Source organism: Mauremys reevesii, linkage group 6 (genome assembly GCF_016161935.1).
Source record: "Mauremys reevesii isolate NIE-2019 linkage group 6, ASM1616193v1, whole genome shotgun sequence".
NCBI classification, from domain to species: Eukaryota; Metazoa; Chordata; order Testudines; family Geoemydidae; genus Mauremys; species Mauremys reevesii.
Genome location: NC_052628.1, coordinates 115,662,068 through 115,676,928, shown reverse-complemented (window position 1 = coordinate 115,676,928; position 14,861 = coordinate 115,662,068). Strand labels below are relative to the sequence as shown.

The window sequence follows — 14,861 nt, the reverse complement described above, 5'->3', positions numbered from 1 at the left end:
TTCAGAGCTGGTGTAAAAAGGATTGAAAAATAGGAAATGTAGACGAGGTATAATATTCAGTTATTAAGGAGGCCCTGGCCACAGCTCCATGGTTAAAGCTAAGTTCAAATTTGCACTTACAGCACAGATTCAATTCAGCCTTTTTGTTTGGTATGAAAAATACATCATATCCTCCCCAAACTCACAGCATGGACGCTGAGTACAGAGATAATTATCGGAGAAGTTACAAGTAATTCTGTTAATTATTTTATAAATGAAAATTAATTAAAAAATAAGTCCTTTGAGAACTTTAGTATCTGTTAGTCTTTCCTTTGTCCCAAATGATCTTCAAAATGGAATCATGCAGACTCCTCAAACTTTGCATATAGTTAAAATTAAGTGAAATCTTGTGCCGAGGCTATGTATGAAGAAACTGAGTTGTAATCGAGCTAAGTTTTTAACAATTGTTGTACCTAATTACCTAACAGGCTCAGATAACTCATAAACAGGGTCATTGAACCGTCAGAAGTAATTCAACCAATCACCACCCTTCCTCAACAGCTAAGTTAGAGACAGTCCAGCCCTGAAGCTTTTAAAGGTTAAATGGACAAAACAAAGAGGGAGAGGGGAACCAGAGAAGTTGAAATGACTTGCCCCAGGTGTCCCACAGTGATAGAGGTGCGATTAGGACCCATGTCTGAGTCCCTGCCTGTTGCCTCCTCTACTGGACCAGATTGTCTGGTTTTATTTAGCTCCATTTTTTTTCCTAAGTGCTCCTCTCTTTATATCATTAAATATATATTACGGCGCTTCTATTAATTTGGAAGACACATAAGAATATGAATTAGATTTATTGTTAGATATCAAAATGGATCCATATGCACTGCACGTGGAGTAGATTGGAAGTTTTATTACATGCGTATACTATCTTCCATAATTTAAACCATAATGCCAAATATTTTAAAGTTGTGAGAAGTGGATGTGTTTAACATAGTTTTACAATCTGAGGCACCAGTCTTTCAATGAGCTCTGCTCCCGCAGAGTCCACTCCCATGTGGACTTCAATAGAGCTTGTCATGGGGCTAGGGGTGCCCCTATACGGTGTAGCTTGCAGAAAGTGGGCCTAAGATTTTAGTAATGCAGTAACTGATAAATATGATTGCAGTCTTGTTAAAATAAGCAGCTCATACATTCAGGTGATGACACTTCCATCACTTGTCATGTATGATATTGTAATCACTGGTTTGTATAGTAGATTTATGCATCTAACGGTTAAGTGGGCTATTAGTGTCCTGGCAAATGTAGAAGACAACACTGGATGACCACCTGGGCATTGGCATCATTGAACACTTTCTCTTCTGTCAAATACTGACTGGAAGGATTTTATCAGTGCCTGAGCAGCATTTATTCATTTATTTTTACATTATAGGAACACAGTCTAACATATGGAGAAAACTAAATTGCCCAAATAGATCTGATGCAGACAACTAAAGCCACATTCTTCATTCTTCTGGTGGTTGAAGGAAAAAAGAGAGAGCAAGAGAGAGAGAGAGAAGAAAAGGCAAACATAGTACACATCTGTAGATCGGGGCTCGCTGCTGCGGACTGCTGCTTGCTGCATAGACATACCCCATAAGACCTGTAGCTTAGATTTTCAAAGCAGACTAGAGAATTTCAGACACAATCTTCTATTCGTGTAAATGGAAAATGTGCATCTAAGTCCCTTAGACTGCTTTCAAAATCTCAACCTGCATGTCCAATCACTGCTTGAATGTTGAATGGCCAATATCCATAATGAGCTGCTCATAAATCAGTCACAGACCAGGAATTATTTGCAGAAATTTGGTAAATTATTCTGAATAGATTCATAGACTTTAAGGCCAGAAGGGACATGGACATTTCGTCTGACCTCCTGCAGGCCACAAAACTTCACTCACCCAATTATATGATAGACCTCTGGCTGAGTTACTGAAATCATAAAATCTTGATTTAAAGACTTCAAGTTACAACAAATCCATCGTTAACTGTAGTTTGAACCAGCAAGTGACCCAGGCCCCATGCAGCAGAGGAAGGTGGAAAAAACCCCAGGGTCTCTGCCAATCTGACCTGGGGAAAATTAAATATGGTGATCAGACCCTGAGCATGTTGGCAAAAGCCACCAGCCAGATACCTGGGAAAGAATTCAGCATAGTGACTAAGAGCTTTCCCCATCTAGAAATTTAGAAAATGATGATGATCACACACAATTTATCAACACAAAAAGGGACAGAATTCATCCAATACATTATTTCATATAAATTCTTCACCCAGCTCGTGTGATCACTACTTTATTCATTCTCAACATAGGTTTCATCCCAGTAAATCCTGCCTCCTAGGATCAATGAACACCGCCTCTCTGAGGCAGTTCTTATCAGAAGGGACATTTGTGTATCTAAGAGTTTGATAGAAAGGGGATGTTCATAATTAAGATGGGCAGCAGAGATATCAGGTTAGTGATAACCTTGTCTTGGGGCAGGAGGTTTGTATGTGATATGCAACATAATAGGATACAAAACACCATGGTTAGCTTTGCAATGTATAGTTAATAACATTAGAGAATAAATTAATGCTATTAAAATTAGACTGATGGGAAGTCATTTGAATTCTAATCTTCTCCAGCATGTTGGTTTATGATTTTGCTTACTAGCTATCTCTCCCATCCCTAGTGCTTCTCTTGAAAAGCATTTGAGGAAATGTTACATACTTATCTCTCAGCTCTTCTGGTTAAGAGATCTTTGGGGATGCCATGCCTATAAAAGGGCCGTTAGAATGTGCTTATGTGCTTCCAGATAAACACTGAAAGTGGTGCCGTGAAGCAGCAACAGTGCTCTTAGCAGTGCTTGGAAGATCTCATTTGTGTACATGCAGTGTGATGTCCTTGCCTAATATGTGCTTCTGTATGTTTCATTGGTTCAATCTGAACAGACTTCCGGAGATGTGTCATCTGTCTGAAGCTCAGAAAGATTTGTCCCCAAATAACTGCTAGGTTGGACCAACCAATTTGGATGAAATAAGAACTGACTCAAAACTCAAACAAAACTTTCTCTGGAGTTCCAAAAAGTAATTTCTTTTCTGATTAGTTCTCATATTTATGGTCTCTTCACTTCCTAGCTTCCTTCCATGATTAGAAATGGAGAAGCCAAAATACCATGAGAGAGTCTGTTCATGTGAAATTTTCAGGTCGTCTAGGTGAGACACCAAAGACATTTAGATAGTAATAATACCTGGCTTTTATATAGCATTTTTTTCCTCAATAGGTCTTAATGCGCTTCCCATCCAAAGTGTGGGAGCTTAGCTAAACAGAACTTTTTGAGGGTTGTCTCTACTGATTTGGTGAATTTTCAGCTTACTTGACTCCTTTCCTGAAATAATTCCCAAACTCTGATGAGCCATATACATACAGTGTGGGCCTGATTGTGATCTGTCTTACATCTGTAATGTAAACCCACTTACATTGATGGAGTTACTCCTGATTTATATTGGGGTGAGATCAAAATCAGTCCCCGTTTGATTGTTGATAAAGCTTATTGTTAATCAAGCTTTTTGGTAAAGCAAATTACAGCTTATAAGGTGTATGGGGAGCTGAAGAAGCCATTTTTCAGTGCTGTTCTTTGTCCAGGAAGAAGGCATTCTCTCTAATGTTGCATTTCAAGTTAGATCAATTACTTAATCTTGGCAGAAAACATGAAAGCACTGGAAGCTCTTGAAGTAAATGAGTTTCTTTCCCCTCTGTTTGCTTTAGATAGTATATGTGCTGCTGCAAATAAGGCTTAACCCTGCATTCCTTCTTAAAGACACTCTTACCTTCAGTGGGAGCTTTAACCGAGCAAGGGCTGTAGGATTTGGGCCACCAAGACCACTTCTAGGTCTTAAAGTGCTTTACAGAGGAGGTATCATTCTCTCTCTTTCACAGCTGGGGAAGCAGAATCATGGAGACATGAAGTGACTTGTCCTAGGCCAGGGCCAGGGCCAGAGCCAGAGCCAGGAATAGAACCCAATCTCCAGAATCTGACGCTGGTGCCCTTTCTTCCAGCCCACAATGGTGCCCCTATGGGTTTGTCTACACTGCAATTAAACACCCATGGTTGGCCCATGTCAGCTGACTCAGGATTGTGGTGCTTGGGCTGCGGGGCTATAAAATGGCAATATAGATGTTCGGCTCCCCTCTGGGACACCCCCACCTCAGCCCCCCACTCACAAGATCTGAGAGCCCAGGCTCCAGTCCAAGCCTGAACATCTATACTGCAGTTTTATAGCCCTGCCGCCCAAGCCCCCAAGTCTGCTCACACAGGCCAGCGGCAGGTGTTTAACTGCAGTGTAGACGTACCTTGAATTAATAAGCAGGGTCTCTTACATTTCTTCATTGGCTTTTGCCAATTTGGCCACAGGCGGCAGCTTCTGCTACCATTTCAGCTGCTGAATAAAATCCGATATACGAACAAGCATCTTAACACTAAAGAGTTTCATGGATTTCAAGAGATAATCACTTAAGCTGATCCAGTTGAAAAACGTAATTATTTAGACGCTCGTAAATGAGAACATGCTAATTGATTTAGGAGAAACAATGAGATTTATTATCAGCTGAGGAAGAGAGTATCTGAAATGGGCACAAAAAGAGAAAACTAATGCTGTTAGATAAGGCTTTTCTGTTAGGCATTCAGGTAGGTTCAGTGCTGCTTCTGCTGTGGAAGGGGGTGTAAATTCCATCAAAACCTGAAAACCTAAAAAAAAAAAAAAAAAAAAAAAAAAAATTTAAATTTCTTTCTCTTTCCTCTATCTGAAATGAAAGAAAAAACTAAACTTTCAAACTTTTTTTTGGTGACTCCTTTTCTCATAGAGAAGTCTCCCCCAACCCCCCCCTAAAAATAAAAAAAAAACACTTATATATTATACACCATTATATAAAAATGGGAGAGGCAAAGCGGGTTTTGGGGTGGAGGTTGACAGCTCGTGACCCCCCGTGTAATAACCTCACAGCCCCTTGAGGGGACCCGACCCTCAGTTTGAAAACCCCTGTCCTAAACCAAAAAAAACCAGTCGCTAGGGATGAAAGCTTGTTACTGGGATTCTTCCTAAAGATCATGGGGTTGTTTGTCATCCACAAAAGAGTCTATAGGGCAACCTTCTGGACCCAGGTCACTCCAGGCCACAGATCTGTCAGTTCTGGTTGGGTGGGAGGCTGCGAACGAAGTCATAGATACAGGAGTTAGTGCTAAGATTGACACTAGCTATTAGGTAGCTGACTAGAAAGCACAGTATGATCTAGTGCAGTGGTCTTCAAACTGGGGCCGCCGCTTGTGCAGGGAAAGCCCCTGGTGGTCTGGGCCGGGCCAGTTTGTTTACCTGCCGGGTCCGCAAGTTTGGCCGATGGCGGCTCCCACGGGCTGTGGTTCGCCGCTCCAGGCCAATGGGGGCTGCAGGAAGCAGCGGCCAGCAAATCCCTTGTCCTGCACCGCTTCCCGCAGCCCCCATTGGCCTTGAGCAGCGAACCGCGGCCAGTGGGAGCCATGATCGGCCGAACCTGCAGGTAAACAAACCGGCCCACCAGGGACTTTCCTTACACAAGCGGCAGCCTCAGTTTGAGAACCACTGATCTAGTGGACTACTCATGGGACTGCAAACATTTGTACAGCACCTAGCACAATGGGGTCCTGGTCTGTGACTGGAGCTCCTGGGTGCTACTGCAACACAAATAATAAATAACAATTATTTTGCAGTGCCTAAAAACATGCCAGTCTCCTCACGGTAATAAGGATATGGGAGGCCTGCCCCAATGAGCTTCCAAACTGACTTCAGACACCAAGATGGAGGGAAAAGCCAAACAGTGAGTGGGGGGGGGTCTGTGTGTGTGTGACATCAATGAGATGCTGTAGGAGAGATTGTCTAACTCTAGCGCTTCAGTGAAAGACGGAAGAAGGATCTGACCTCAGCTTAACCATTCACTTCCTGTGTAATCTTGAGCAAGTCATGTAACCTCCTGTGCCTCAGTTCCCCATCTATGTATAAAGTTGTGAGGGAGGCTTTGTTAGGGGAAAGCATTGCATAAGTACTAAGCACTAGTAGTATTTTTATGTCACTGTGGCTTTTTTTGGAGATGCCAGGAGAGGAATCCCACCCCACTGATCCCAAAACCTTTAGTGAGAAGACTGCAGAGCCAAAGTACAGCAGTATATACTCCTCTTCCCTCCAACTCATGGAAACACCTTTCATTGGAGAACCTGGCAGAAAGGTAACTATGGATTCAGGGGATGGTAAGACCAGCTGCAAGGAGAGCCATAGCCAGGAGGTACCTGCTCGGTGCTACATAGACTCATAGAAGATCAGGGTTGGAAGGGACCTCAGGAGGTCATCTAGTCCAACCCCCTGCTCAAAGCAGGACCAACCCCAACTAAATCATCCCAGCCAGGGCTTTGTCAAGCCTGTCCTTAAAAACCTCTAAGGAAGGAGATTCCACCACCTCCCTAGGTAACCCATTCCAGTGCTTCACCACCCTCCTAGTGAAAAAGTTTTTCCTAATATCCAACCTAAACCTCCCCCACTGCAACTTGAGACCATTACTCCTTGTTCTGTCATCAGGTACCACTGAGAACAGTCTAGATCCATCCTCTTTGGAACCCCCTTTCAAGTAGTTGAAAGCAGCTATCAAATCCCAGGGGAGTTAGTGCTGACCTTCTGAATGCAACCTGATGCATTGCTCTCTTTGGATAGATGCCAACTACCTTATTCACCTCCATAGAGTGCTATCTCTGAATTAGACTTGGGTGTCTAATTTTCAGAGGTGCTGCAGCTCCAGTTATCTTCAGTGGGAATTGTAGGTGGTCAGCAACTGTGAAAATCAGGAACTTTAAATGTTTTGCAGCATAACTGTTTCATGGCTGATACTTTTACCTGAGGGGTGAGAGGGAGAGAGAGAGAGGAATCAAAATCACTTAATTAGAGTAAGCTCCCTTTTCCCCAGCTTCTTTTTTTTCTAAAATTGCCCTCTGCTTGTTAGAGATATCCACAAGAAATAAAAGGACCGAGGTAGTGTGTGCGCACTGGAGGTAGGGTGACCAGATGTCCCGATTAAATAGGGACAATCCCGATATTTGGGGCTTTTTCTTACATGGGTGTCTATTACCACCCACCCTCTGTCCCGATTTTTCACACTTGCTATCTGATCACCCTAGCGGGAGGAAGGAATGGGATCCAAAGGAGAATTGTGGGCCTGGACCCATGTTGCACAAGATGGTTGTCCTGGAGTAAGTCTAAAAAGCATGAGAGCTATGAGCTAGCCTGATTCAGAGCTCTAAATGATCAGAGGAAACTCTCATTTCTAGCTTATTTTAATACAGAAACAGAGTCTGGCAAGAGAGAGAAATAGCAAATTCATCGCACCTCAGAATTTCAACTTGGATGAAATTAATGTTGCCCAAAAAGGCCTTAGGGCGAACTGGGGATGCTAGAACGGTCCTAGTGTTACATTGTTCAGCCCGCTGGCATGTGGTAATTGTAAAAGCCAGAGGCATCTTCTTGTAAACAATCAGAACTGAAATGCAGAGAGACACAAAGCCTAGTTCCCCTCCATTGCTTTCTTTGTTTCCTTGACAGCCATTTTCAGGAGCCCACCCAGAAGCTGTCACCGCAAAAATATTTATGACGATTGCAAACATCAGTCATGACCTCTGGTGTGTGTATTTTGATGTAGTCTCCGGGCAAAGGTTTGCTCTGTCAAACTGGTACAATCCCACTGAAGTCCATGGGTTTGTGCTGTTTTGGTTTGACCTAGAGGAGAAATTGTCCCTCGATGTGTAGGATGGTGCTGCAGTGTGTAACACGCCAACTGGAATGACACTGTTTGTTAAACATCTTAAGTGGGTTATTTAAAGCAGAACTTTTCCTAACCCAGCTCAGCTGTACAGAAAGGAAAGGCGCCTGATTTTCATGATTTAATTGGCCTCCCTCATTAAAAGTTTAGACTGGGCACAGCTCAAAATGTTCTTTGGATGTCAATGGCCAAATCCTTTGTGTTTTAGTATTGTAATTAGTCATCCCATGAGAGATGGTCAAGAAAAGGAAAAACAGTTCTGCAAAAAAATGAAGTCATTTTCATTCTGAAATGGACTAATTTTTTTTGTTTTAAAAAATATTGAGAAAATCTTTTGAGAGATCCATTTTTGAACCTCCTACCCTACCTTCCCCCTCTGCCCCCCAAAAATGTTGTTATTTTAAAATAAATGTCATTTTTCATGAAAAAATTGAGTGAAAAATTTCAGCTCTATCAGATACTACAGTTTCAAGAGTGGTATAAAAACCCAGATATATAGAACCCACTCATATCAATATGCGGGTAAGGTTTGTCCCTTCCTGGTACTGCTGCTAACCTGTTGTGTGAACTTGGACAGATGACGTCACCTCAGTGTCCTGTAAAAATGAATGGAAGGGGCCTTTCGTTTTTGGGTTTTATTTTATTTAATTTTTCCCCAGGAATTTATTGATGTTTATTACTACAACAACAAAAAGAGGTGAAAATCGGTGGAAAAACTATTAATTTTTCTGGGTAAATATCAGGGTTTATTTTGGTGGATGGAAGGACTTGAGGGGGAAAGTATTCAGTAGATTAATGCTTTGATTAATGGAATTCAGTGCGGTTTGCTGCAGAACTAAAACAGAACTCAAAACACAACGCCACCTGAAAGTTTAAGAAAACAATAGTTCTCTAATCCCCAAATACAACTTAATAAACAGTTTACTGTTGTAGACTTAGAACTATTAGCCTTTAAATATTTACATTTAATAATTGGGCCGCACCATTTGCAGCGCATACATTCAACTTCATCCTTTTCTCCTGTTTGTTTTTTTTAACTTTCGAATACTTCCTTGTGTTCTGAAACGTATTCTGATACAGATTTTCATTTTCTTCCCATTTTAGGATGTCAGATCTTTAAACCGTTATCTGTTAACAGCTTGAAATGTGTATGTGGTAGGCATGAGATTCATCAGTACGTTCAGATTCACACGCACTTCAGAGCATGCAGGCCTGTTTGTTTATTGTGTGTACCTTCTACACTAATACATAGCTTTGCTGCAACAGGCAGCTTTGCAGATACACACTGACTAATGTATTATAGTAATACATATATCTCATGCAATGTATTCTATTTTCCTAATAAAACAAATTATTTTTATATATTTGAATGATACAAAAGTAGGGTGTAAATCCAGAAAAAAATACTTTTTGTAAAACCTGGGATTTAAAAAAAAATCGATATTAAAAAAAATTATGTATCTTTCTATGCAAAGTGCTTTGAGATCTATACATTAAAGGTGTTCTAAACGAGCTAAGTCTCATTATCCAGGCATTTCTATACCTTTCTTTGAACACTGTGACAATCGCTGTTGAGGATACTCTTGAAGTGTTACTATTTCCTCTGTTGTTCACTATGCTTGTGCACAACAATGTGCAAAAGGAACCCTGCTGGTTCCAGCCCTGGAGCAGAACAACCCAAACTTGACCGCATAGTCATGATCAAAATGCCGTCTGTGTTATCTGGTTTAGCTGACGACATCGCCCCCTCTGGCTCTAGATACATTTCTGCCTGGAAAGAATGTGAAGGTGGAAAGCTTCCGTGTGAGACTCTGAAAAACCACATCAGTGGAAGACCTGACCAGAATCAGCACTGCCTTATTTCTTTGCTGATTCAGTCTTTTCTTCTTCCCCTCTCTGTCCTCACTGCTCTGTGTTCGCAAGCAATTTTGTCTTCTCCTCTATTTAAATAAACTCTGATCAGCAGCTTTAATTAGTGCCCAGTTCTCTCGCAAGACTTAATCAGGCAGAGATCATCCGACTTTGACTCAAGGGCAGCCAAGAATTCATAGAAATCTCACTAGGGCATATCTTATTTTGTGACATGCGCACACCTCGTGGTTATCACTCTTGCAGTTTAGAAGGAACTTGCTGTCTGGGTATATAATACCACAGCACATTCCTCTTAGATCAGGGTCACTCCAGCAATCGTTACTGTTCACTGCCTCCCACTGAACCCCCTCTCCCCCACATATATGGGATGCGGTTTTATTGAACAGAGGCTAAAAATTCTACAGCAGAGTACTTAACAAATCAGTGACTGAGCTGCAGTTATCATGCTTTGCTGTTGGCAGGGGGGCACCAGCAAACAGCAAGCAAAGCTGCTGCCTGGCCAGGCAAATCTAGGGAGGGGCGGGGCTGGTGGACCTGCTGCGCGGTCATGCCCTCGGGAGTCCGCGGGCCGACGGCGGCTGCCGACGCAGGGCGCGATGCGGCAGCTCAGCGGAGCCCGCGACCGAGAAACCCCCGCCGGCCGTGCGGCCCGCGCGCGCGCCTCCGTCCCGCGGCTTGGGTGACCTGCGCTGCCTCAGAGCCGAGGGGGAAGAGGGGACCGGACCGCGGCGGGGGAAGAGCGCGGCGGCGCGCGTCCACGCGCTGGGGGCAGCCTACTTTGTAGAGCCGCCCCTGCCTGTTGGTGATGAGATCTGAGATTGGAAGCGGGTGAAAAGGTGCAATAAGGAATATTATTACAGTAATGAGGGTAATGAAGATTGTCATTTCATAACAGAAGAAGATGGGGTTCTCTAGCTTGCGAGTCCGTTTGCGCCTGACTCTCTGACTGGCACAGTCTGCCAGAGGCAGAGCAATAATGTTGCTGCTAATTAGGATGATATGCGTGATGTGGTTGCTGCTGCAGATAGGGGGATAGTGTAAAACAAAAGGATACCTCAGTCCCTGTAAACTGATGGCCATTGCTCGCATGAGAACTTCAATTACTAAAATAAGGTCCAGCGTATTCAAACCTTCTGTGAGTCTGTGCAGAGACTCATCCAGTTATTAAAATGATCTTAAAGTTTCCATATATATAAAAAAGCAAATAAAGCTTTGGTACTTGTTTGCTTTTCTTGTTGGTAACATTTATTTTTGTAGGGTGCTTACCCCAGGGCAGAATGTCTGCCTATCTCGCTCAGTCACTTAAATAAAATTGAACATGGGGTTTAAGGACGTAGGTAGAGATAGGTGCAGGTGGTGCCCGATCTGCAAGAAGGCTATGCCTCTTTGGGATTTGCCGTGGTGATGATGTTTATGTGCTTTGATGAGTCAAGGCCTTCTTATCATGTGCTTCAATACCATTAATTTTCATGCACTTAAGTAAGTGCTTAAGTGCTTTGCTGAATTGGGATTATAAGGGAAGGAGAGCTTCCTGTGGTATATTTTTGCAGCCTAATTTGACTCTGTCCAATTGCAAGGCTTCATGTGGATGAAGATCTGATTTCTCAAATTCCACACCCAGCTGACCTGTGTGAACTCCATTGGCTTCACTGGGTATAACTGACAGCAGAATTCTTCCCTGGGGGCTAAGCTTGCCATCAAAATTCAGCGGTGGTGGTGGAAAAGATTTAATCACATTACTCTCACTAAGGTTAACAGGAGTTACCCACGTACCTTCCCTGTGCATCAGTGGGAAGATGGACATAAATCTGTCTGCAGCTGACAGGGTATTGCAATACAGACTGTAGTAATGTCAGAAACATGTGAGGGCCCATATTGTGCCATTGAAGATCGAGGATGAGATTCTGGGGAAAAACAAGATGCTAAAAGGGTTTGAAGAATTAAAAAAATGACTGAATTTTCTAAGATCCCGAGATGTGCTTAATAGCAAAGATTGTCTGAACAGGAACAAGTCCCATATTAAACTAGAATTACTGACTGATTCCCCAGCAAGTGTCTGTCAGCTCTGTAGGTAAATAATGTTTGGTTTTAAGGGAGAAGGCAGTAAAACCAGTAAAAGTTACGAAGAGTATCAGTGCATTTTCCCATCCGAAGGGCTATATTTCATAGAGCTACTGCTAAGCAAAAAGTCATTCTTCTGTTTACTGTGTTATTCTAGAACCTTTCTAATAAGGAGGATTTAATCTTGAAGCACAGTGTGTACATGCTACGGCCTCTGATATATTTTCTGAAAGCCAGGTGCACCTTGTCACGTGCAGTGAGCAGGCACAATTTCAACAGTGGCCATGAAATTTGCCTGCCTCTGAATACGTCCTAGGGCTGATTTCAGAGGTTTTAAGCACCCTGAGTTGTCGCTGTGCTGCAGGTGCTCAGCACTTCTGATCATTAAGCTAGTTGGTCATCCAAAAATGGAGGCACCTGCTCTGTTGCCTATTTTTGTTATTTCAGGTTGTAAGTCCTCAAAAGAAAATACGTGCATACCCGAGACACATGTGCAGACATGCCCTTAAATGTGAGTGAGTGTATATCTACATTTCAAGCTGGAGGGGGTTGACTCCCAGCTCGGGAAGACATTCTCATGATTGCTTTCATTGAGCCAGTGCACTAAAATTGGACTGTAGCTGTGGCAGCATGAGTGGGCTGGCAAGCAGGCTTCCTGCCCTGAGTACGTGGCCAGGGTCTCAGACGGGCACATACTCGAGGCAGATAACCCCTCCCGCTGGTTGAGCTGCCACGGCTATGTTCTATTTTTAGTGCCCTAACTTAATCAGAGGAAGCAAGTGTATGTCCACCTGAGCTGGAAATCACACCCCAGCTCGAAGAGCTAATCTACCATAGGCAGAGCTGGTAGCACAGCCTACACTTAAGGCTGCCTGACATTTCCCATTATAAGAACCTGTTTCCATCTGCTTTTAACTTTGCAAGATGTTAATTGTTTGGACTGAAATTTTCCACGCAGGATGTTTGCCTCAAGCTGAATTTTTTTGTTTTTGTTTTTGTTTACATCTCCGAATTCCTCTGCTGTCAGCAAATATATGTGAAACTCAGGGGCAAAATAGGCATCTCATCCCTCTCTGATGCTGGTCCATATAGAGGATGCCAATTTACTGAGCCTATCAGTTACTCCATTTGTTCAAGTGGCAGAGGTCTGTGGCCTGCTGATGAACTGGGGGGGGATGGGGAGGAGCCGCAGTATTGATGCCACACAATGGAATTTCCATTTCTTCATTTGATTTTCTTTTTTTAAAAAAAACAAAAACAACTTAGGAAATTACACGCATGTAAAATAAAACTATGTTGAATGGTTGCAAAGCCAAGTATGCAAAAATTAGGAATTGCGAGAATTAAGGCTGCCTGCACACTCTCTTAATTTAGTCTCCTAGAGCATATGCATTATGATACAGTCAACAATTACTTTATCGCATACTTTGCCCCTCACTTTTGAATGCTTGACTTCTCAACCTTAACTTTCTTTAACATAGTGGTTCTGTGTGTGATCTGTATATACAGTATGTGGGCTTCATCATATTCCCTACCCTCTGAGACATGCTCCTGGAGAGTCACCTCTTTAGCATCTCTTTAAACATGCCATATTATAATGGCAGTCACAAAGTAGCGTGCTATACTCTGGAAGTCTACCCATGTATTGTTTCTCTCTAGTCGCTCAAACAATCTCCTTTTCTCTAGCCAAACCAGTTTAGACCTTAGGTTTGCTGTGCCGAACTCTTGAATAGCTACTGATTGGTGAATTCCTTCTATCCCCCTCGCCCCGGAGTTCCTGTTTTAAAGGCATGCTGCCGTACAGCTGTCTCTGCTGCATTCATGCAGGTTCTGATTACTATGCACACTATTGATGTTGAGCTCCTGTCATGACCCAACACTCCATAGGAGGAGCAAATGAGCTGAGACGTCAAGGGAAAAAATTATAGCCATGCGAGCTATCCCTGTACTCAGCTGCTTTTAGAGCACATACATGGCTTGTGTGACAGCAACAGCGCACAGAAGCAGCAATGAAATGCAGTTAGCAGTACAGCTGGGAGACAGGCAGGCAGGCACTGGTCCAGTTTCTAAAATGATCCTCTCGTAAGCCAGTCTGCAGTGCCTCCAAAAGTGGTTGACTCCTGCAAAAGAGCACAGCTTTCTTTGCAAATACTCTGTGGTGTAACTCAGCTTCCCTTGGTGACTGCAGCGCTTTTTTTTTTTCCTCCTTCCCTCTGTGTCCTTTTCTCCAGGATGGCGGAGGCAGAATTGCACAAGGAGAGGCTGCAAGCCATAGCAGTAAGTCAGTTTCATTTTACTTGCTCTTTTGTCTGTGAATAGGGAGCTGTGAGTTGATGAAGTTCAAGGATTCCAGCACAGTAGCTGAGCAGCTTTTAGCCAGTGTGGTTTTGGAGAAGTTTTCAGCATAGAGTTCTCCCTTTTCCTCCTTATCAAACAACTGATTAAAGATTGTTTTTATACGATTTCACTGGCAATGAGGAGAGTTAGGATGCTCTCTCATGCTGACATGTGCTAGAATACATTGTGGCATGCTTTTAAGACAGATGAAAGGGAAGAACAGGAGGAGGGAGGTGGTTGGAGGACAGCATCGGTACTTTGCTTTGAAAAAGATTATCACAGTGTTGGAGTGTTAGCTAGGCAGAATAAGAAGTTAAACTAGAGGGCTCAAGCGCAGGGTGGCTTTTACTGGAGAAAATAATTCTTATTTTTTAAAAAAGCAAACAGAGTCAAGTAAAGAAGGCAGGTGATCGCTATCATTTTAACTAGCTTTTCTACTGGTATTAAACTAGAACGCCGCATCTTAATGCCAAATGCCTTCAGCGAAATTCTCCAATGACCTATGCTGGGGGGCTGCTGGGGCAAAGTTAGGGCAGAATTGTGGCCCAATTTTAGTCTAAACTTTTATTTTCCTCTTTGGTATTAAAATCAGACACACAGCGAGCTAGAGTCTAAGCTGATGCAAATGGGCATCGTGCCATTTGACTTCAGTGCAGCTACAGCCAATGAGAGCAGCTGCGGATTTGGCCCCAGTGTTTCAAAACTATAATTGTGCTTAGAATGGAAAACATCAGGTCGTTATTATTAAAGCGAATTAATGATATCA

The 14,861-nt window shown here is 42.9% G+C and overlaps 1 protein-coding gene across 1 annotated transcript in view; it reads left to right on the top strand.

The window, feature by feature from the left end:
- The window catches only part of PALM2AKAP2 (PALM2 and AKAP2 fusion), a 771,069-nt gene that overhangs the window by 366,219 nt on the left and 389,989 nt on the right, over positions 1-14,861 (top strand). Inside the window, exon 8 of the mRNA XM_039543348.1 lies at positions 13,990-14,035. Within this exon, the coding sequence (XP_039399282.1) occupies positions 13,990-14,035 (46 nt within the window). The remainder of the gene's footprint in view (positions 1-13,989; positions 14,036-14,861) is intronic.